At 40.2% G+C, this 23,198-nt stretch overlaps 2 protein-coding genes across 5 annotated transcripts in view; one reads left to right on the top strand and one right to left on the bottom strand.

The window, feature by feature from the left end:
- Positions 1-17,924, top strand: part of LOC110980170 (spindle assembly abnormal protein 6 homolog) — a 25,177-nt gene extending 7,253 nt beyond the window's left edge. For both annotated transcript variants that reach the window (XM_022236558.2, XM_022236556.2), the window contains exons 9-18: positions 139-255; positions 1,549-1,623; positions 3,940-4,134; positions 4,769-4,858; positions 6,702-6,755; positions 7,156-7,281; positions 9,017-9,098; positions 9,266-9,366; positions 11,333-11,472; positions 12,403-17,924. In XM_022236558.2, coding sequence (XP_022092250.2) covers positions 139-255; positions 1,549-1,623; positions 3,940-4,134; positions 4,769-4,858; positions 6,702-6,755; positions 7,156-7,281; positions 9,017-9,098; positions 9,266-9,366; positions 11,333-11,472; positions 12,403-12,586 — 1,164 coding nt within the window. In that variant the 3' untranslated portion in view covers positions 12,587-17,924. The remainder of the gene's footprint in view (positions 1-138; positions 256-1,548; positions 1,624-3,939; positions 4,135-4,768; positions 4,859-6,701; positions 6,756-7,155; positions 7,282-9,016; positions 9,099-9,265; positions 9,367-11,332; positions 11,473-12,402) is intronic.
- The window catches only part of LOC110980171 (nuclear factor 1 X-type-like), a 36,895-nt gene continuing 28,521 nt past the window's right edge, over positions 14,825-23,198 (bottom strand). For all 3 annotated transcript variants that reach the window (XR_015427306.1, XM_022236559.2, XM_087143792.1), the window contains one exon: positions 14,825-23,198. Coding sequence is in view for 2 of the 3 variants with exons in the window: in XM_022236559.2 (XP_022092251.1) it covers positions 23,119-23,198 (80 nt within the window). In the remaining variant the exon portion in view is untranslated.

Here is a 23,198-nt window from a genome sequence, read left to right as displayed (position 1 = left end):
CGGGTGTTGGCTAGTAGGGTACCTTCTTACAAATCTAGACCAGTCCAGCTTTGACCGTGTAGAGCTAAAAAAAAATTTCCATAGTTTGCATAGAAATCCAGTCACCAGTGTGATGTACTTCTGTGTGTTTGTATTCAGACTCAGCGAGATTTGGAGCAAAGGTATGAGTTAGAGAAGAAGACAATGGACGAGAGGAGACTACAAGGGTCTTCTGAACAGCAGGCCAAGATGGCTGAATTACAGACAGCCAATAAGGTAATTCTTGTAAAAGTGGCGCAATATTGGAAACAAGCCATGGAATTGGGTTCATATCATCACAGCATCTGACCGTATGCTCAAATATTAAAATTACTATGTATCTGTAGATTGTGCATTGTACTTTTAGACATGTTGACTTTGTCAAAAAAACACTGGACTGGAATAAGGGCAGGTCAATGGCAAGCAGCCAGGGTTCTTGCTTAGATAGACTGGTGCATGTACATGGTCAATTCTTCCTCATTGCTGTGAGCATTAACCACAGTCTATATTAAACTAATACATCATCATATCCATGAATAATATGCCGCAGTGAAATCTGAGCATCTCCAAGAATGCAAAGTTCTTTACTTCCTTAATGACGGTTGAGGAGTAAAGGGACCCTCTAAAAAGAAGAAAGAAGCCCTTCAAGATCTGTGAGAAGTGACATTGTGACAGCTGGGTGGTTGATCTGTACACTTTTGTAGGCCTACCCCAGTATGTGCACCTGCATACAAACAATTGTTGGACATTGCCCGGATCGACTGGCAAAGGTTGATGCTGTATTTATTGCTCAACCCTTTTCTCCTCCCAGGTTGGAACTAAATTTATACAACAAGCAATTGGGTATGCTTTTGTAGTCACACTGTCTTTGGTAAACTTCTTTTTTAAATTCATTTTTATGAAATCAAATAAATGTAGACTTGACAATTCACAGGATGGGTGGAGAATTCAGTTTTCATTGGAGAGTTTTCTTTTCTTTGTTCTCAACTTACTGCCAGGATTGGCTGCATACAAGACAGTCAAAACTTTCTTCCACTTCTCCCTGTACAACACACATACGTAGCATAATCATTTGACCGACTGGCAATTTGGTGCAGATTACATTTTTTCAACAGTATCCCCTGGAGCAAACACAGGTGCACACCGGTTCATAGATGCTTACACGTGCATTTATCTACTATAAACACAGAAATGTGGGCACCAGGCAAACAGCAATGGTGAAATTTAAGTCATGGTTGACCCAACTTCTCCTGTCATGAGTGGGAGCAGAGGGAGGGGTATTTGTATACAGGGTCCATTAGGTCCTGCAAAGAAATTGGCTAAGTGAGATTTGAACAACTCTGCCTAGCCTGTTTTGAATCAAGATTCTGATGTACTGGGAGACTGCATAGGACTGCATAGATCAGTTCAAAAGAGTGGTGGATGGTGCTGCAAAACTTACAAGGTCAAATTTTGCAATCAACCACTATAGACATACTGGTACATAATTTGTATGGATTTAAAGTTTCACTTGAACTAATCCAATCACAGGAGCTGAATGACAGAAAGTACCGACTGGAGTCTTCAGTTAGGGAGCTGAAAGGAAGATTGACAACCCTTGAGGAGGTACGTCCTCAGATGTGACAAAACCATGGCAACCTGGCCAGATTGGAGTCTTTTTAAAGCAAGACTGAATTACAGTACAGTCAGAATTTTAGCCGACACGCTAACATGATCAGTGAACCCGACACGCTGTTCAATACACGCTTTGTGGTTTTTACCGTGCATTGCTGGTCCAATGCACGATAAGCCTGACCCAGGATCTCATCTTGGCAGGGCTTGTGACTGCAGACCGCAAAGGTGACCGACAACGTGTAGTGAACCACTGAACACGCAGAGCCGTCGCTCCAGCTTCGTGTATGCATGTACATGTAGATGTAGTGCCTGGCTGGCAGGATGACCGTCTTAAAGTATCGAAATATGTTTGATACAGCCGTTTTCTTAGTTTGGATCACGAAAGTTGTTCAGTTGGAGTACATCTGGAAAATGTCAAATTTCATTGAAACCGGCCAGTAATCCACCGTGTGTGTTCAGTTGCTACAAAACTTTTTCCCAAATGTTAGCTTTGATTTTGAAACTCACAGGATCAACTGGAGTGACGACTACGCTTTTCTTGCTGGTAAATGCTAGATTAGTTTTATATTTAAGCAATTCCCGATTGCGTGAGAAACTTCTTCACAAATAAACAGTAACCATGAAAGAAATCCACTCCTCAGCCAGAATTATTATAACAAGCTGATTTTACAATGAAGTTTTTCTTAATTTAGGGAAATTTAGTTCATGTATCAGAATTCCAGTAAATAACAAAAAACACCAATTGAACTTGAGTAAATTTTACTTGACTTTTTTATCAGTTGGAACGATGTTGTAACGCGACCATGCCAAGATCAAGCAATCGCGAAACTACAACCATTCCTGCACTTTCATCCCCACCCCCAATCATAAATCGAAACAAGTGTATTGCATATTCATTTTGATGTGGCGCCAACAAATGCAAAGCTACAGCCCTTTTACGTCACACAATATGCATATTTATGAAGTTCATATGGGTGTTACTTTGTCCGATATGTGCAGGCAGTGCATGCATTTTGCATGTGTGTGCAGACCTGACTTCCTTTCATTTCATACGATCTTTGCCGTTTAGTTTGATTCCTTTTGGTAGATTTTCCAGCTCCAAGAACTGATGGGAAAAATCCCTGCCTCACATCAAATTTATATTCATGCGATTTTGAACATACTGAGCTCAAGTACAGTGAATACGGCAACAACAATCTACGTGTATGCTAAGATTGCCGCCATGGGGGCTGTCTTGACTAAAATTTGACCAACGAGGTCAAACCCTGTTTATGTTTTGTGGATTTCTTACAAATTAGTTTTCTCTAATTTAGGAAATGCCTTGTCATAAAACTGCTAGTTAAAGTTGTTTCGGTTGAAAAATTGATTTCACGCTCAAATATATTCTGTGCCTAATTCAGAAGTTTTTGGAGCAATTAACCTTAAGTGTTGCCTGCAGGGCACTTTCATCGATCCTGTATGGACAAAAAAACGCTTTATCTTTGAAAATGATTTTGTGATGCCTGCTACATACAAGGTAAACTACTGACCACATTTCCGTGGAATTTGAAGATAACTTAACACCTAAGTGTGTTTGCGTGTCGGCTAAAATTCTGACCTGTACTGTACCTGTGCAAACTTGATGACAAGGATACATTATTGTATTAGTCAGCTGCTACATGAGTGCTTGGTGTTACTTATGCAAGCATCAGTCTTTTTGTGAATACATGTACGTATACCTACTGTAATGAAATATAGCACTGTTGTCGAGTAAGGTGGTATTGTTTGTTTTTAGGAGATTTTTGGGGATATAAATTCAGAATAGGGAGAGATTAATTTTCAGGAATTGGAAGTTTTGAAATTACTGCATTCATGGAAAGAAAAAGTTTGATCAAAAGGGAAGACCAGTCTTTCCTGATACACAATTGAATAGGTATTAAATGGTCTGACACCTGTTTCAGACAGGCATACCAGTATGTAGTTGGGTCACAATAAACATAAAGTGATCTACTGGTCCATTCAAACTACAGCTTGCATGCTTATTAAGAGTGTTCAATGTGCAGCCAGAAACACTTGTAGAGACTTAGTATAACCATTGGGAAAACACTGCTTATGTTACTGGCCCCATTTATTGTATTTTGTGTCTTCCAATTAACAGTTTCAATTAACCTCTGGAGGCACATGTATATGGTAAACCACTGATGTACCCATTTTTGAAGAAAAATATTTTGATTGTCAGTGGAAACTATACCTATCTGTCTCCAGAGGTTAGATGGCTGTAAGCAAACTTTACCATTGAATGGTGCACTTAAATGAATTGCTCTGCAGGATTATCAGAGGGCCCAGCATGATCTGCAGATGCTGCGACAGCAGCGTGGGAGTCTGGAGTCAGACCAGCGGAGCCGAGAACAGACTGTGAGCCAGCAGCAGACTCGCATTGCTGTCCTGGAGCAGGAGGTTAGGGACAAAGAGGACTTGCTTGCTAAGAGCAATCAGCTGATGGAATCGGCCAATGAGCAAAAGGTAGACATCTTGAAGCAGTTACCAGGGTTGAAACTGCAATATGGGCGATTCATAACAGTGCACCTCCAAGAGTTTGCAACACGCTAGCCAATCACGATGTGCGAAATCTGTTGACCCAACGCGCGTTTGGAAAGGGTAAACAGATTTTGCACGTTGTGATTGGCCAACACGTTGTAAACTCTTAGATGCCTACTACTGTGAATCTCCCATATTCAGTATCTACATACACAGCAGGGATTTGGAGGCATTTTATGCACCTGTAGGCCTTCAATTTAGGGCAAAAATATCAGAGAGTCCATTTATTTCCAGTTTTCATAGAGTCATTCTACAAATTTGGGGTTCTCTTTCTGGTCCCTGTTACCTCAAGCATTAGTTTGTAAACGCTGGAGGCACTTTGTAGTGCATTCTTGTTGGTTGTGATTGTAGTCATCAGCCTGCCAAACCAACAAATCAATTACAAGAAAGTTCAGTGTCCTTGTTTTTAATTATCCACCAAAAGGTGTCTGTTCTGTCATTACTGTTTGTATGTGTAGATGTGCAATTGCTCTGAGAGATTGTATGCTTTTTTGTAGAATGTTTTGCATCAAGATTATTCTATCTGATTGTAAAAAAGAGATTGGTGTTATTTTGGCAGGCCAAGCTTGAAGAGAGCATTCAGCATAAGAACAGCCTGGTGACAAAGTTGGAAAGTGCTATCAAATCAACATCACATGAAGTGATGAAGGTAACTATGATAGTTGGTCTATGCAAAACATTGAGGTTGAATTTCCCACTGTCATGGCATTGCAGTAGAGTTTACTCTTGTTCCACATATTGAAAGTGAATTTCAGAGACAGTTTCAAAATTGTCAAAAGTAAAAGAAGGAAGGAATTTTATTCAACTCTGAACTCACACCTTTCTTTCAGACCTAGCAACGCTTTCAGAACTTCTGAAATAGTATCAATTGCAGTATGCTTTGCCAAGTTGACTTTCACTGTGGTCTTATTGGCATGTACTGCAGATTACAGGCCTTACTAGGGCATGCTAGGATATTTCAGTTATATGCCCTTGAGGGGTTGAGTCCCTCAGAGGTTTCCAATTTTTTAAGTTTTGTGTTTACTTTCTGAAAAATGAAGGCTCAATAAACGTGTACATCTCAAACTACTGACATAGCTGTACATCCCAGTCCCCTGTGGCGCAACTGGGGAGGGGGGAATCATGAGTTCTTATTGGGGTAAATTCCAGTCTGAGTGCCACCCCCATGACAAATCCCTGGGTGTGCCAGTAGCAGTGTTAGGGCGGACACTTTTCAAACTTTGCATATAACTTGTTCCCCGGGATCTTCCCAAATGAAAACATAGTTTTGGCAGCGGTGTACATCCACTGTTTTAACTGGAATAGTTCATTAACCCCTTGACGACGGGAACTTTTTTCTTAAAGCCAACTCCGAGAATTCCAGCCTTGCTTGGCCACAAAGGCCACCTGCCAAACCGCAAATTCTCGGTTTGTGGCCCTGCGTGCTCTGCACGCTTTGAATTTCACAGTGAAAAGGCTCATTGTTCGGTGGCATGCCGCTCTACTCACGCTTCCACATTTCCGTTGCCTCTTTTCAAAGTGGGGACTATTGTGAAGCTGGTGATTATGATGCAAATTCGGTCTTTTCATTTCTGGGCTACACACAAAGGCCAATCTCCATATATACAAGAGCCAGGGTCTGCCTTCTTTCACCGTGTTCGCTGAGCGGGCTAAGGATCTCAATTTTTACAGCGGCTTTTACCGTCATCCGTCGCGAAGGGGTTAAGGAAAGAAAATTGAAAAAAAACCAAAAACTTTTGCACTGTGATGAAGCCACGTGCAACCTGTAGACCTTTGAACTGGTGTCGTGCTTATTTCAATTTATTGGAGGTGGTTGTGAACAGAAACGAACAAAGAATGGCACTCAACTGCCAAACCCTCTCTGATTTTTGTCAACCTTTTCTCTAGTGTAATGTTCTTGGCCCAGGCTTTGAATTTTGCACTGGACTGTTGAGTTCGTTGTGTTATTCTGTTTGGCAACCCACAAGTTAATACTACGATACAGGAAGTACAAAATGAACCTTAGAAGCAATACCCATGCAAGTTTAGAGTTGGTGTTATTTGTTCATCTTGTGTGAAGGTGCATTCAAAGAGACATTACTTCTTCAATTCATTCAATGTAATAGAAAAGAGACTGGCAACTGCAATGCTGGTACTTATGTCAGAAGTACACGGATGGTCTTGCAAAGCTGTTTTCTGTCCAAGTAGTCCAGAGACTTTTAAATAAATTCCAACCCTGCAGCCTTTAAAAAGTCTGAAGCAGGACTTGAACCCACAGCTTCCTGTTTATGGCTGCAGATAGCTTGATTGTGGTTATGTCTTCATTACTTGCCAAGAGCTGGATGTTATATGGCGTGCATTATTTCCAGCCACGTCCAAGTAACTGGGGACTAGATCAAAATCTCACAGAGATTCCTTGTGTCACCTTAGTAGTGATTTCGACTCTGTCATGTGCGGAGGTCAAAACAACATAGGGCAGTGTTCCTTAGAACTTGAGTCTTTTGCATTTGCAGGGAAATGAGATCATAAAAAAGTTGCAAGGGGAGCTGAAGGCTTCATTAGCAAAGGTGAGTTGAAATAAATCAAGAAAATAGTATTATAACACACTTGCATTTTAGCTGAACTTGTAGAGGGAGCCAGTGAAGTTGAAGAAGCTTCTGTCTGAAATGAGTCATTCTAAACATCTTAGTACAATGCCAAGTCAAACAGTACCTCTTATGCTCCAGCATTATTGATGTCAACTATTTTAGCGTTTTCATGTGAGATCTGATTTCCAACTCCTCCCTCAACTGATGTACCTGTGTCTGCCTTGGTCATCCCAAAATGAAAAGTGTCAAAACTATGCAGGGATGGAATGTAAAATTGGCTGTTCATCCCATTTAGTTTTAACTCCAAATTGATGAAGAATTAGGCCATGCCTGGAGTGCTGCCCGAGTCTAATGGATTTCTCTCTTACTCTCTGAACAGCTGAAGCTGAAGAATACTGTAACTGGCAAACAGGAGAAACTGTTGGAAGAACGCAACCAGACACTGAAGGTGCTGCAACAAGATGCAGACACACTGAAAACAAAATGCCAACAGCAGGAACATGAGGTAGCATTCAATACATGTATTATCCATGTTCACAGACACATTTGGGTGGAATTACCCAGTGTTTAACTTTTCGGTGTGTACGTACATGTACCTTTGCTCTAAGGGTTGAACCAATTGTTCAGTCCAAATCCGTGCCCTACATCATAAGCTTTGAATTTGAATGAGAATAACAAGTCATTTGGCATAAGTCTGGATTGAGCTGTTTCATATGAGCCCTTACATCATTTCCTTTCAGATTGAGTCATGTTAGTTGAGTTCTAAGTCACAAGACTGAGTTACAATTCCATTTGATTGATTTATAATTACAACTCTCGGTTTGATTCCATCTCCTGTATCACGGGTCACTTTGGGGAAAAAAGTAAAATAAGTTTCAACCATACAGCTCTCATTGGAGAACAGGTTTTTAACCACTTCGTGCCGGGGAGCCCAGTTTCGGGTATTTTGGGTTTGTACGCATAGCTGGGGTACTTGAAATTGGACAGAAGAGCTGGGCCTTGTAACAAAAGACCATACTCGGAACAAAAGACCAAGCTGCTGGGAATGGCCAACATTTTTTCAGTTGTCAATAGCGGAGGAAATCCGTCATTGTTTGGAAAGATTATAACACTGTTTGTGGCATTTAGTACAAGCGGATTACCACTGGGGACAAAAGCACTCCAGTGATGAGTGATACAATATCGCTGCACGCTAATCTGGCCCGTATTGAAAAGACGCCAGCAGTGCACTGTGCCAGTTTCGGGAACAAAAGAAACTTATGTAACTCCACACAATCTGGGCCCTTTTTACAAGTTGGCAGGCCTGGCTGAAATACTCGGACATCAATAGACATACACTGTATGAAGCCAACTATGGGACAGAGAGAATCCCCCCCCCCCTTTGTGTTGGTCATTGTTATACTGGTATCTCAGGAATTATTTTCAGACATCTAGGAGGATGTGTTAACTGACAATAGGCTGGAGTGTGTACAGCGATTGGACTTGTTGTGGGGGAGGGTTATCCTCTGTCCCATTTCGTGCCTGGTATATCAATAGATGTTGCCTGTCAGATTAGAGTAGCCACCAGACAGTAATTTGTGTGGGTGTAAATGTCCAGTAAACGAAGTAATGAATTTTTGAAGAATTTTGAACGGAAAATCTTGAAAAACGACCGTATGTGTGCACAGCCATTTTAATTGAACCCAACAGCAAGTGGTTAAGGTGGAAGTGGACCAAGTATGGAAGGAAATGGCATGTTGCTTCAAAGATGTGGCATTTTGGGTGACATTTCTGTAGCTAAATGCTGCAGTTGCATGATGTAAGCATCATATTCCACTCAAAGGGAAATTTACAATGTAGGACATTTGTAATGTTCTCCGTGGTTGCAAAACTCCTGGAAAGTACCAGTGTTTGCCGTTAGGTGTCATTAAAACTAGTGTTTGATATCGCATGGATCTTTATGGGCATGGCAGCATTTGTATTGGTGCATACATGTATCTGGCTCACTTGTGGATGTATTTCACAGACTGCAATACATCCTGTCAACAGATAAGGAGGGAAATAGATTAGCCGGTCAAGTATTTTAGAAAACACAGAAACAAGCAGGAAATTATGTGACTTGCTAGTCAGGAGTTCCAAGTATATAAAGTCCGAGTCATTGTCTAGAATCGAGACTTAGAAAAACTCACTTCTGAGTCAGGAATGGGAGGCCCACTGGACCATGGGATTGAGATTTGAATTGCCTTCTGATTCTGTTCCAGAATGAAAGACTGAAAGAATCGCTGGAGACCTCAAGGGCTAAATTGGAAGAAAGCAGACAGCTACTGAAAACTAACGAGAACGGTAAGACTTGAGAGAATCTCATCGAGTATATGCAAACTATGCAAAATGGAAAAGACAGACATGACAAATGGAGGCTTAAACACCACCAAGTCCATGACATCATTTAGACTAGTTCTGAAATGTTGGATTGGCTTTTATTTGACTCTTCTTTCATTGTTTCATTTTAGTCATCAACTGGTTGAATAAGCAGGTGAACGAAGCCCAGCTGAGCAAGCGACATGGCTTGTTTGAGGTTCCGACCTCCACGGTGGCCTACAGACCCCAAGGGGTAAGTTGGTAGGTTCAGTATGACAAGACTAGACTTTTTGTTGGAGAATGGTCCAGAATCATTGGCAGTAACCGAGGCTCAAGGGCCTCAGCCACCCTTTTTGAGTTACTTGTAAATTGAAATGTTGTATCCCCAAATTAATATCGACCTCGCCATGTGAAAGGTACTGATGTTGAGATGACAATTTTAAGTCAAGCTCCTAACAAGTAAGTATTTGATGTCGTATTTGAGTGGCAGACCCCATTTTGCAGACATGTGCACCAATGTGGTAGTTGAAACTGCCTCAAGACCAGACACAAGTAACGGGGTCAAGAGTCACAAAGGAATTCTTTCCTTGCATTTCATTGAAAGTGTGACTTGGATTCAGACTGGAGTCTGAGTATAATTTCCTTGAAAACATATGCCACAGAAAATTACCGTAACGTACATGTAATTATATAACAAATCTTTTGGCTAAGCTTCAATCAAAGGAGAAATATTGAGAACAGTTGTGAGTAATCACTTACAAACCCATTTATTTGTTTTAGCAGAGGGAACTTTGCAAAGACGTGCATTTTTTAATCTTTGTACGTTTTTTAAGGTAACTAATTGAGATTGTGTGCCCAATTACTGCTCACAAATCAAGAATAATTGAGTTTGCCAATGGATGGGCTATAAATCTTGCTCAGGTGTATTGATGGTGCCAATATGGAGAAATTGTACACAATGGCAAAAAATATACAAACTAACCACAGAATTTTGTATGCATATAGATTTTAGATATTGCACTAACGTAAAACCAAAATAAGAATATCAGCCGTTATTCAGATTCAACTTACGAATATTTAATGAACTCCATGTGTGAAGTAGAGGATGCTTTATTACCTAATGAAAGCATCCCATGAGGCCCACACACCGTGCCCTCATACTTTGTGGTTGTGACATTGAATAGAAATAATCAGAATGCATGTAACTTCTTGCCAATCCATGTCAGCAATAGCTCTCAAGCTATGGTCCAGCCTCTCTTATAGCATGCGTTCAAAGAACTCTTTCTCCATTCATCATGTACACTCTGTACTTTACAACCCTGAACTAGTGTACGGGCAAGGTGTGTGTCAGCCGTGGTGGATATCACTTCATACTAACAGGGTGTCCCTGTCTGGTTCACATCGACAGTCTGTTGAGCAAAGGGAGAGGGAGATTTGATAAAACCAAATGCTGATAACAGAGCCTTAACATGAGGTTAGAGAACTCTGAGATACCGTATGAAAGACTTCGTGCATTGCCACTTTGCCTTTCCCTGTCTTGAGTGGTACCCCAGCAATTGCTGCAGTCATCAATGGTCTGTCTACATGCAGAAATCATAGTGTTTGAGAAAAGATAAAACTCGCATACAATTTGATTTACTGCCATCTGCAGCGAGTACCTCTGATGAACTCACTTTTTGGGGGCTTACTTTTTCTTAATTACTTAACACAGCCCGTACAGTTTTGTTTTTACCATACGATCATAAAGGTACTTGATGAGGGGTGGTCTAGTCCTGTGACGTCTGTGTAGATGGTGAAACCTGTTGGGCTGAGTAGTTAGTCCTCACTACTGAATTATTCAGAATGAAGCCTTGGAAAATGAGTGAGCTAGTTCAGTATTCCAACAGCATATGCCCAAACTCAAGTGCACCAAGGCTAACAGCAGCACATTTGCGCAATAGTCTGTTCTATCAATGCAGCCATACACCAATCGATGCACCTGCCTTGTTCCCAAAAGACCATCCCTGTTTGAAGTACTGTACTGGCTCATTGATATAGGTGTCCAGGCAAAACAGGCTGTGATCAGCGCCTTCTACTTGTTCCTTGTCCAACACTGTGTACACCACTCCCACAGATGCAACCTGTTGCCCCAGTTGCCTTGACTAACCATAATTATAAGGCATCCTCCCCCTTCATGGCCTTGGCTGATCGGTTCAGCTGTGCCTGTCATGGTGTTTCAGGTCCCTGCAGCAGTGTCTTCCACGCGCCCTTGGCCCATGTCCAGCACTCATCTCACCAACACCCTCAGCACCATACCCCAGTCCACCCCTACGGCCTACAACTCCTCCACAGCTAGCGTGCCCGGCACCTCCAAGCACAGGTTGGTTGGTATTAAGGAATTGGCAGTGGTTTGGTGATCAGTGGATGTAAAAGGCATGGTGAGAGCAATATCTTTGTTCTGTCATGCTTCATGAAGACTGGCATATGAGAGTCATGTTAAACCAAATGGCGTTAAGATGACCTTGAGTGGATCCGGTATACTCAATAAATCAAGTTGTGTGCAGCACTGAAGATAAATATACGTATATACAAGTACTAGTCACTTCTCATTGCTTGATGTATGTGTCATTGCAATGTTTGCTAAAAACTCGTAGACCCTTATACAGGATAGCTGATCAGTATTGTGGGTCAATTAAAATTTGGATTCATTGATAAAATCATCCATGGGGCCTATATTCACCTTCAGCAGGGTGCCGGGAGATTGTGGGATTCTCAACATCAGATTTCTTTGTTTACCGTATGTTTAACATAACTTTGCATTGAGTTTAGCTCATGATGAATGACATCTGAACCTAAGGCATATCAGAGTTGTTCTGAAAGGCTTGAACAGTTGATCTTTCAACATCTTATGTCAGTCCTGTTTCACACGTTGAATGTGTAATTGACTCAATTATAAATCTTGGGAATACCGTTGGTTGGTGTGACTCGGGTGTGCCGGTCTGAACTAGGTGTCAGTGGTTCAAACTCAGTTAATGCTCAGTCCCATTCTGGTGGAAGACACGAGGGAGTGTTGCTTGAGATTCAGATCACAATAGAAGCATTCCTGGTGGAGATGTCACCCAACTACACGTACCTGTAAGTTGATGGGTGAAGTTGACCAGGGTTTGGATTTGCCAATCATACTTCAGAATCAGCATTCACATGTACATGGCATGAACGCTTGTAAGGTCTACTGTACGTTTTGTATCAAATAATGGATGAAAGATGCTCTGCTTTGAAGCTTGTCCAATATGCTGTGTGTGCATTGCAGTGAGCCAGCACTGGACCCCAAGTACTTGCAACGCCCCAGCCAACACCCTACCCCCACCCCCAGAGATGCAGGGCCTGTACCCCTCCAGTTGAGCAGCACCCCAGTGTCTTCTTCCACCTCTGGACCATCAGGCCCTCCACTCATGAGTGCCTATTTCCCTCCTCAGCTCCAAGGTACGACCTGAAGAGAGTTAGTATAGGGCTGAAAGTGGGTTGCTGCCAAGTTATTAGCCTGCAAGTGAAGTCACAGGTCAATTTTCTGAAGTCAAGACTGAAGGGGTTTTTGCAAGCCTGCATGTATGAGACTTGTTCACTTTTGGCGACATCCTTTACTGCTGATGTATAAATCCCCTATGTTTTGCAGTAACAGGTGTGACCTGTCCGCCATATTTTTTCACCATGATGACAACAGATGTTTCCTTTTGCACATGGAAGTCACAGATACAATTTTTCTTGTGTTTATTTCAACAAACATTTGTAATGTCAATATTAAAGTCATGTCCCACGCCTGTTTCTCCTAAGTGTAGTCACAAATGATTTGTTTTCCCAAGTCATATCTCAAGTCAAAAAGTTGTGGCTCAAGTTTGACTGAGAGTCCCAAGGCAGCAATTCAAGTGGACATCAGTACTGACAACCAGCTCCCTCTTACTAGGGTTAAACCCAACATCTGGAGTCACTTTGATGGGCTCACTATTGTATCTGCCCTGAGTTGAAGTGCACCCTCACCGGCAAAAGCAAGACAGCCTGGTATAAAGTTTTTCAACTGGGTTCTTGCACGCATTCGGCGTACACGTGAAGACCATGCATTCCAGCATAAACTTGTTGCGCGTACTCAGCGTGCCCCACGCCAAATGCGCGTGAACTTGTACGGCTACACGGTGAGTTCATACCGACAGGCTGTCAATTTCATTTCTAAACACGCCCTCTTTTGTTCCTGCTCGGAGCGGATAGTATGGCCGTGGGCACACCACAAGCCGCAGGTTATACTGCCAAATTGCTGGTACTGGGCATACAAGTTTTTCTTACCAGAGTAAAATTTTCTATTAAAGAATTTAAGTCGGGGCATTCCCATCAATCGATTGGTCAGTGGAAGTCTATTTTCGAGGATCAAAGCTTTAACTTAACCCTGCAAGTGTTACATACTTGCGACCAAAATTCTATACATGTACTAAGATTTTCAAGAGTAAGCAATGATATGCAGGAACATAGATTACACATAAAAATGCAATGTTTTAGGCATAACTGTCTTCATCAGTGTGAACATTGTCTTTCTAATACCTAAATGCACTAAAGTAAACAAGTATATGCCGAATTTACAAGAAGTTGGGTTGAGAGCTTGCTTTGATATAGATTAAGGGTTTGTTTAGAGAAACTAATAATAGAGATTTGGTTATTTCTTTATTGCGTGATGGCCGTGTTCAGGGTATTCACAATTCTCATCACTCTCAAAGTATGCAACTTTACACACTAACTTACCGGCTTAGTTGTGCATAAAGTATAGAAATTATAACAACCAGCCAACCATTAGTCGTTTTTGGAGTGTATGGTACCGGGTATACATGTACATGTATACCCGGTACCCTGTGGTAATCTTTCAGCCAATAGAGCCACAATAGATTGCATGGCATTCACTGTTTTACTTTTTCCCCATGCACTTCAAAAAAGTGACTACCTCATTCTGAAGGTGCCTCATGCCTGTCAGCTAAAATACATGTTTGTCTTCTACCAGTAATTGCAAACATGCTGCGTTCTGTGCTTCTGAAAATGAGTCGGTGACTGTCAAATAGAAATACGTGCATGTTGGCACTAATGTTCAGCTTAATGAAATCAATATAGAAGTGTGCAGAATCCACATCATGTTGGGTTATATGGAAATAAGCAAAGACCTGTGTCATAACATGGAGGACACTGTGTATGCCGTGTGACCTTTGATCCCTATTGAGTTAAGAGACACACACAAGAGGCTTGGACTAGTCCCTGGAGGTTGAGTATCGTGGAGCCACCTAACATTCACGGGCCACAAATTGGCACTGTAGCAACTGACGCTTCACAACATTATCACAAACCGTTTAGGAACACGGCGCACTGCCGTCAGAAATGTGGCAGGTATCTAGAGCCAGTGACCACCACGGTTCAACATTTGAGCACTCAACTGTTAAAGGGTTGCTGTTGTATCTTATCAGAATGTTTGGCTGAACATTACACTGCGCACTTGGATAAAAAGCAAATGCTAACAGCCGATACTTATCGAGCAGTAAAATTAGCCTCCACGGTGATCCCTTGAAAATTCAGACTTAAGTTCACAAAGACACCTCAAAGCAGTGAATATTTGCATCACACCCCTTTAGAATAGATGTTAAGGAATGCTTTGTCGGGACAGAATACCTTAATAGCACAGTAAGCCACAACACAAAGACACGGTCTCTCACCCTGTAAAAAATCTTTTTTAATAGAATTTTTCACAAACAGTTCACTTGGATTCATTTATAGGCACAAACGCCGTTCTTTTCTGTGGAACAAGGAAAAGACATAAATATTATAAACTCTTACCATAGAAAAATCCTCTTCCGTCTTTATGTACAGTTGCTATACATGTACAAAACTTGCTGCTCCAAAAACACAGCTTCAATCTTCGTAAGAAATTTACAGGGTTTTGTTTTGTACATTACAGCATTGTAAAGCCAATACAACAGCAGTTTAGAATATACACAATTTTTTTTTTGTTATTTAAAGATATACAGAAACATTTGGGATAATACTTTTACTTCTACATAGAGAATATATAAATTATCTAGGTTAACTAACAATCAGGCAAAAACAAAAAAACAAAGAAATTGCAACTCCTCCCCTTGAAAAATGAGACAAAAATAACATTCCAAAATTGTAAAATGGCAATTGACCAAACAAAAGTGATAATTGAAGAAAATCACTCATTCCAAATCTCTCTTTTCTGGGTTGCTATTTCCAAACCATACTGTTCAGGTTGAAGTATTTCCACTGACAAGATGTCTATTAATTGTGTCTTAAGATGTCAATTTTTGGGGGCAACCACGTGCCAATGGGGACCCTGCATTGTACTTGCAAAACTTCACTCATTACCAAAAAAGAAAACAAAATAGAAAGTCAAATAAATAAAAACTAATTTCAATTTCAGTTTACAACGGGCTCAATGCCTATAGAAAGTATCTCAACTTTTTGTTGCAGATTCCAACGTTTAACAACATTCAACGGGTAATTCAAGTGATAGAATTTCAAAGATCTGTTAGTCTTGGATTGTTGCTTTGTATTAATTGGTTTGTTTTCTGTACAGCGCTACTTATTCCAACAAGGTGTCTTTTACTTATAGGCAAGCCTGATACATGAGTTGACTGCATCTACCCCTCAGTCTTCAGCTGTCATCACTTTGAATTTCCATTAGCACTGTGTAACACTGCGAAATACTGTTATTTGAAGAACTGGGTATAAAACTGTGTAACAACGTCAGCTGTTCAATTGAAGCTGAACAATCTTCACTGACTAGTTCTCTGAAAAAATTCAGTGCAAAAACACAGGTACTGAGCTTTAAAAATGCTTCAAAATTCCTACACTCAAAGAACCCAACTTCAACATTTTATTGTCCATAAGTCTTTGAGTTCTTTGATTTTAAACTGTCATCTTGCTGTCACTTTGTAAGGAAAAAATCACAGTTGGACAATTCAGCAAATCAGTCCTCAAAATCAGAATTTGGACTGAATTTTCTTTAGAGAAATTTTCTGATAGATTGATGTATGGTTTTTAAATTTTTTTGTTTGTTGAAAGTTCAATGAGAATGTGATGCACTCCTTTTAAGATGAACTCCATGAATATTAGCCGTGATAGTCATGAACTATTGTGTTAGTGTTTCCAAATGGTAATTAAGAACAATAATTTGTGAATTTCTAACAGCAGGAATTTAAACAAGATTGACAGGTCGTTATGATCACAGCTGCCAGATTAAATTTCGCTATGTGCCATGCAACTATTACGCCTTCAATGTGGTTGTCAATTCACAAAATGTTCGTGTATACATTGTAATTATGGCATTTTGTTCACAGTTTTAACCTCATTAATATGACAACTGAAATTCTGATATGAAAGGTTACGCTTAATCAATACATCTCCTTAGCACTACATTTTCAAATTTGCATGACTTGTAAACAGTCACATGTCCACTTGAATAGCCAGACTAGTAGCCATCTTGGTCTTGTCGCTAATAACATCACACATATAGTCTAATTTGGAAATTCCTTTGTCAGAACCATCCTACTGAAGAAGTTTGGCTTCTCTTCAGATAGTTATATGGAACTGTGAAAAGAACGTCTACCGCATGATGAAAATTCACAGATCCTGCAATTCAAGTACAGAGTAGTATGAGGTTGATGTGTGTACAGTCAGTACATGGATCAATAGCTATACACTGTATATTATGTGTCGCACAGGTGAAGGATATGGTTTATAGCAAGGCTACATGTATTTATAATAAATGCACTTAAAATACATGTTAATGTACATGTACTCTACAGGCTCCAAAGCACTGTCTAGATGTTCTATAGTTTACAGTGCAGATTCTGCAGTCAATCTGTAGCATGCATGGCAACACCTGCAGCCCCCACAGAATACTGCAGTGCAGCACTAGTTGAGATACATTCTGTAATTATATGTTGTTAGTGTCATTACTGAACACATGTGCGTGGATGTGAATACATATTGATTAAGTTATGACGTCAAGCTAAATGTTGTACCATGTTCATTTGTATCCAAAGCAAACGTGCTGTACCTTATGAGAATAAGCTATCAGGTGTATTATGTGTGGACTGTACAAAAGCATAAGTAGATATTGTGTCGGTATTAACCAGTGTTAGAATTCATGCTGGTGACATGTAAGTGGGGAAGGGGGTTGATTTCCAATGAATCTGCCTATGCTTCCTTTGTACCTCATCATCTGCGATGCTATTAAGCATAACCATCTGTGTCATGTACACGTGTATTAAGCAGGTGCAATGTCTGATCATGGTCTGATGGCCATGCATATTAATAAGCTATCCAGAATGTTATCAGTATGTGTTCAGAATACGAAAGTTCTATTATGTAGGATTTCAGCTAAGCACACTGCACATACATGTAGCAGTCAGTTTACCGGTCGGAATCCCATCGGTTTCTCTGAAGGACAGAAAAGTCCATCCCATATGGTTAAAGTGGGTTAGGATTCTGTCCAAGTCACTTCACCTTTACATGGTGGTTTCAATTCTTACATACCTTAAATAGGATGATTGAACAAAAATACCAAAACATTTAGTAGCAATGAATCTGGCACATGGTGCAGTGTGTTCAGAGTTACTGACAATGACTGGCAAATGATAATTTGTGAACATGAACTTTCTAAGAAATTCCACCAGAGCAAGGAAAGATGAAGTCACACATTTTATGTATGACAATAAATGTGAAGTTTGAGAAACTGCTTCACACCTGTTGGCTATTAAATCTATCTACATTCTACAAAGTCCATGTATATGTCTATTGTTCAAGCACAGTTTCAACGTTTGACATTCCTTTTCTTACAAAATGGTGAAAATGGAAGACGAAATAGGCTGGATATGAAGCAGTGTTAAATCAAAACAAATTTACCCAAAAAATATGACAACCATGACCACCAGTTTCAATATACTCGTAGGCCTTTTTCCCATACCTGACTTCAGGGAGCCAGTTTGGGGATACAGAATTGCAACATGCCCTGCCACTCAAGAATAACCCCAGAACATTCTGGCAATGTGGTCACAGCTGTGCACGTGTAAAGCCTCTCTTGAACACCCTGTAAGTGGCTACATGGCCAAGAGTGATGTTGGAGAGAAGTCCAAAAGGACAGTGCACATTGAGAACAAAGCATTGCGAAGTTGGAAACGGACAATGTTGTTGCCGGCTACTAGTCTTGGCCAAGACGTAACTATTGTGATTTTATTACCTGTGCAAATTATATCCACATTGTAGCAATAAAACATTTGATCCACAGAGGGCGTAATTTACTGGACGTTGACCCTGTATCTTTGTGGATGTCAAAATCTGAAGGAATCAATGCTTGGCGAAATACAATACATGTACTTACAGAATAGAACACATCATGGAATCAGTTAAACTTAACATTCTTGGAGCTGTTTAGTCCAGAACATTTCTGAAGAAAAGGACGGCAAATAAAAAAATAACGTGAAGGTCTTGAAAGCAAGACAACTGGCTACGTGATTCCATGGAGACAGAGTCTGGGTGCGATGAGAACAACATGCTAACCATGGATGGGCAGTCAAGAGTGACTCCATCGCGAGCTATGAGATGGGATACATGAGTGGTAGGGTATTCTGCAAATGTGTCACAGAATAACAGGTGTTCATTTTGTAGCCATTTACTCAACAGGCCCCATCTGCACTCCTACAAATTCCTCTGCATGAAAAACTTGGGAAAACGGCCCAAGAAAACATCAACAAAAGGTATAAGTATGTACATACTTTGGTTAAGCTTAGGCAAAAGCCTGAATGACTCATACACATGTAGATATACAATTCATTCAAGCACATGTACATTGTAACATTCAATTCCCTCATTGTGTATGCTGCAAAATACACTTCAAATCATCATCACATGAAATCTGTGCCTAGGAAGACATCACTTTTTCATCAAGTTTTTTGTACGAACTTAGAAAACTGTAATCTTTTGACATCTTCCTGGATAATTCAGAAAAAAAGTTGTTCACCAAAAGCACAAATTCCATCAGACGTCTTGCACTATGAGGAAAGCACACATCCAGTCAAAAAGACGGGTGTGCAAACGATATGTCAGAGACTGGACAGATACAACTTTGGCTACTTACATTTGTAAGTCTCATAGCATGTCATGAACTGTTTACAACAAGTTTTTTACTGCTTTTCCTACAGTGAATCTTGTTCAAATGCAGACTGTGAACCACACACTGCCTGATTAAGTGGGAATTCCCCCTGGATGCAATGCTGTTAAGTGTTTCATTGGAGAGCTTAACTTCCCTTCCACCCTACAAGTCCTCTGGCCCTGGTGACCTTGTATAAGCTCATATGTGTAGATTTTGTTGACCTGCTGATGACTGGGTTTAACCATGGAGGAAGGACACAGGAGTTGCAACTCTGGCACATCAAAGTGCTTGATGATCATCGCCGCCGATTCAAACAAACAATAGGAAACATTCAAAAAAATGCCTGATTACTGCCTGCAGCTTAGTCGGGCCAGTTATATCCTAGCAATGTCTAGTGTGTTTTGTTTGCAATTAACTACAACTTATCAGCGTGACCAGGAAATAGAGAACGAAAAGTCTCTAACAACATTTGATCTACTTTTGCCATTGTGAATAAACTTTGTACTTTGATATGCTGTTCCATTATCCATGCAATGTTTGTAATTTTATTTTGTCTTTCCAAAACATCATTTTCAAAGTCTTTGAACAAATTTGGCTAAGACTGGCACTGTTTCATCACAAGGAGTGATCACAAGATCTCATAAAATACCTTTTTGTGTAAATTCCGCAATAAAAATGATTCAAATAAAACACAAACTCTTATATACAACTTAGCTGTTTATTCCCAAATAAGTTCAGACGAAAACATCTGATAAGGGCAATCACTGCACATGAACACAGCCTAACAAAAGCAACTGCGCAAGCGTTCAATTTGATGTTGTCAAATCATGCCAAGCACCAACTACGGCATAAATATTCAACTTTCTATACTGCAGTACACAATGTTTTAAGAATACAGATTACCAGCGAAAAATTGTGGCGATGATCACGTGGTGCAAAGGGGCATCGTGGGGTACAAAAGGGGCTTATGGTTGTGAAACAGGTGGTGCGAAGCAACCATTTGCTACGCTCTGGCTATGGACATACCAGGCATGCCAGAAAGCGGTAATAGGCCAGATGTTACAGCCAGTTACAGCCAGTCAGTTCAAACTCCTTCTGTGTCCTTCCTCCATGGTTTAACACGGTGTTGATCCAAAGAGCTTTGTGTGCCTCCTTTTAACCAAAATGGATTAATTCAAACTACAAAGGACACTAAGTATAGTTGGTTGTCTGGAGATAAAACCCTCCGACAGAGATGGTTTATGATTGCTGAATGAACTACAGGAGCATAGAGAGGTCTTGGAACCTAGGTTCAATACTTCATCACAGCACACTGATAGAGTCGGAACTGATAACGAACTAGTGCCATTTCCCCTCTATGTATGGTTTCAAGTACATCACATTTCATTCCCTTAATGAAGATGTAAGACTCTCTTCCATGAATTAAGCACACACATGTACATGTTAGAAGACTGATTCAAACAAAACACAGACTTAGGAGGACAGGAGCCACAGGGGAAAAAAAACACAAAGGGAACAAAGCATCTTGCCCTGTCCTCAGATGTTAGTCTTATGTCCTCTGTGGTAATTGTCTCTGCTCAGTCTTTTCCTGTAGAACAATACAATACACAATGTTCTGTCCTTGGGGATGTAGTAAATCATGACTGTTGGTGTGTCTGTTGTCAAAGGTAATAATATACATGTATATGCACAAGGAGGGTACTGGTACAGTATGTGCATTGACTGTGGCAGTAGACTACCCACAATGCATTGCAATATTTGCATCCACAATATTTAGTCAAATGAAGGGATCAGCGGTCACCTCTAGCTGTGGACAGAGTGGTGGGTACCAGCAGAGGCTTGAACTTGGCCTCCTTCCCTGAGCAGAGAGCAACCTTGAGTCTAGTTTCTTAAATAAACCCACCATCCTGACCCACACTGGCAAGGAAAGCATTACAGCAAAAAGCTGGAAGCTGATTACCGGTACCTGACTGCAAATAACCTCCATCATCACAAAGAAACTGCTTAAAGGGAAATACTGAAGGGGTGCATCAGGTACCCATGTACATTATGTAGTACATTTCCCGAGTACCAGGCTAGTGTGTCCTTCACACCTTTCTGATGTCGTTCCCTGGCTTCATGTTTATAATGCTTTCCATACCAGTGACTACAAATTTGCTGAATAATGTCAGCATACATGTACGTGTAAAACGAGCTTTAATACAACTGTACTATGCATGCCATAATACATGTTTAATACATGTTATGTTAACATACCGTATAGTGTCGATGAAACGTGCCCAAATTAATGCCACTATCTATACAGCAGTCTGGAAGCAATTACAAGGTTCAGGGAAAAGGTTCACATGTTGGGCTCCATTCTACAATGTCTTGATAACACTTTGAATAAATGTACTGTATATATGTGGGTTTTCAAACTGCATGCACACGACATACATGTATGACTACAAAATTGGTAAATGTCGCCTATGTACACATTAATATTTATTTGCCACAGAAATTTTTGGGGTACAAAGAAGCATGACAATGCAGAACACAGTTAATTTAAAAAATGGACTTGGCAAATCTGAATAAATAGCATTTTCTTCATAACTTTGAAATACATGAATAGGGGGGGGGGCTGGGTGACATTGGTTTTAAAAAGTTCCAGCATACATGTGTAGCGCTGAAATCAATTTAAAAAACAACTTCATAGGTAAACCAAGTGAATCTTGGCATAGTGTGGTCTGTCAAGCAAATCATAATTTTTGATATTTTTATTAGATTTTTAAAAGAGGGAATAGTTTAAAAGATTTTCACCAGTGTTTCTTTAGAAATATACAAAAAAAATTAAAGGAAAAATGACCGATATGTACCACATCCATAAATACACGAACAATGTAATCACACTTTTTCAAACAATATAAAGAACACTTTTTGCCTCTTAATCAATTTCAGAGTCACATGGGAACAAAGTAATGAAAGAATTTACACTGAGATACAATAATCGCAAATGCAATAAGAAATGCTGATTAAACAACATTTTTGTCTAGCTCTAAAACATAATTCTTAAAACATAAACCAGCTTTTCAAGCACTGTAAACATAGGGGCTGTACAGAATACAACAATATTCATATTATCATAAATATATATCACTTCAGCATGCATTTTTTTTATCTTACAAAAAAATCCCCTGAACTTGAACCACACCCCACAACCCTCATAATACGAAAAAACAAACAAAAATAAACTCATCATAAAAAAATAATAAAAGGTGCTTCACAGCACAATTCAGGAAGACCAAACCGTGTGCCAACTTTTTTTTTTTTTACATACAATCCCGCATTTCAGTCTACTTGTTTCAGTCTCAGTATCACGAGGTGGTTTCCTGTCGGGCTGTCCAACCACTACAAATTCTTAAAAGAAGAATTACCCGTAGCTGGGAACAGTGCTCTCAGATTCACCCACACCCACAAGTCCTTGCTCTGACCACTCCCACAGCAATCTGCAGTCTTCTCTGCTGTCATTTATCATTTCCAAGGCCCCCCTGTGTCATGTAACTTGTACTCATTCAAATGTACTCCAGTCCTAGGATAGCAGCTAATTTGTATCACAATACATTCCCAATTTTATGCACTAACAGACACAAGTATGCATATTTGTACGTGAGGCATTGACGTGTAATAAGTTATCATTGTGACTACCAGTCAGGGATCCGTGCAGAAACTGATTCTGGCGTTTGAAGCTGAGTTAACTGACAGATTCCAGATGATCCAAATCATTTTACGACCTCCTTTCTTTCTTTGTGATACTGAGAACTGTCCTTTTCAAAACATGAGTCTGTGAACTCATTTACTCACTGTTGGTGTGACTGCATTACTAGCTGTCTCCATTGGTTCGGCTGTAAGGTTGACAGGCAAAAATCTCT

This window comes from Acanthaster planci, linkage group LG12, assembly GCF_054643075.1.
Source record: "Acanthaster planci isolate LZ-2023a linkage group LG12, COTS_SCS, whole genome shotgun sequence".
NCBI classification, from domain to species: Eukaryota; Metazoa; Echinodermata; class Asteroidea; order Valvatida; family Acanthasteridae; genus Acanthaster; species Acanthaster planci.
Note: the sequence above shows the minus strand (reverse complement) of the source record. Positions and strands in the feature narration are given on the sequence as shown.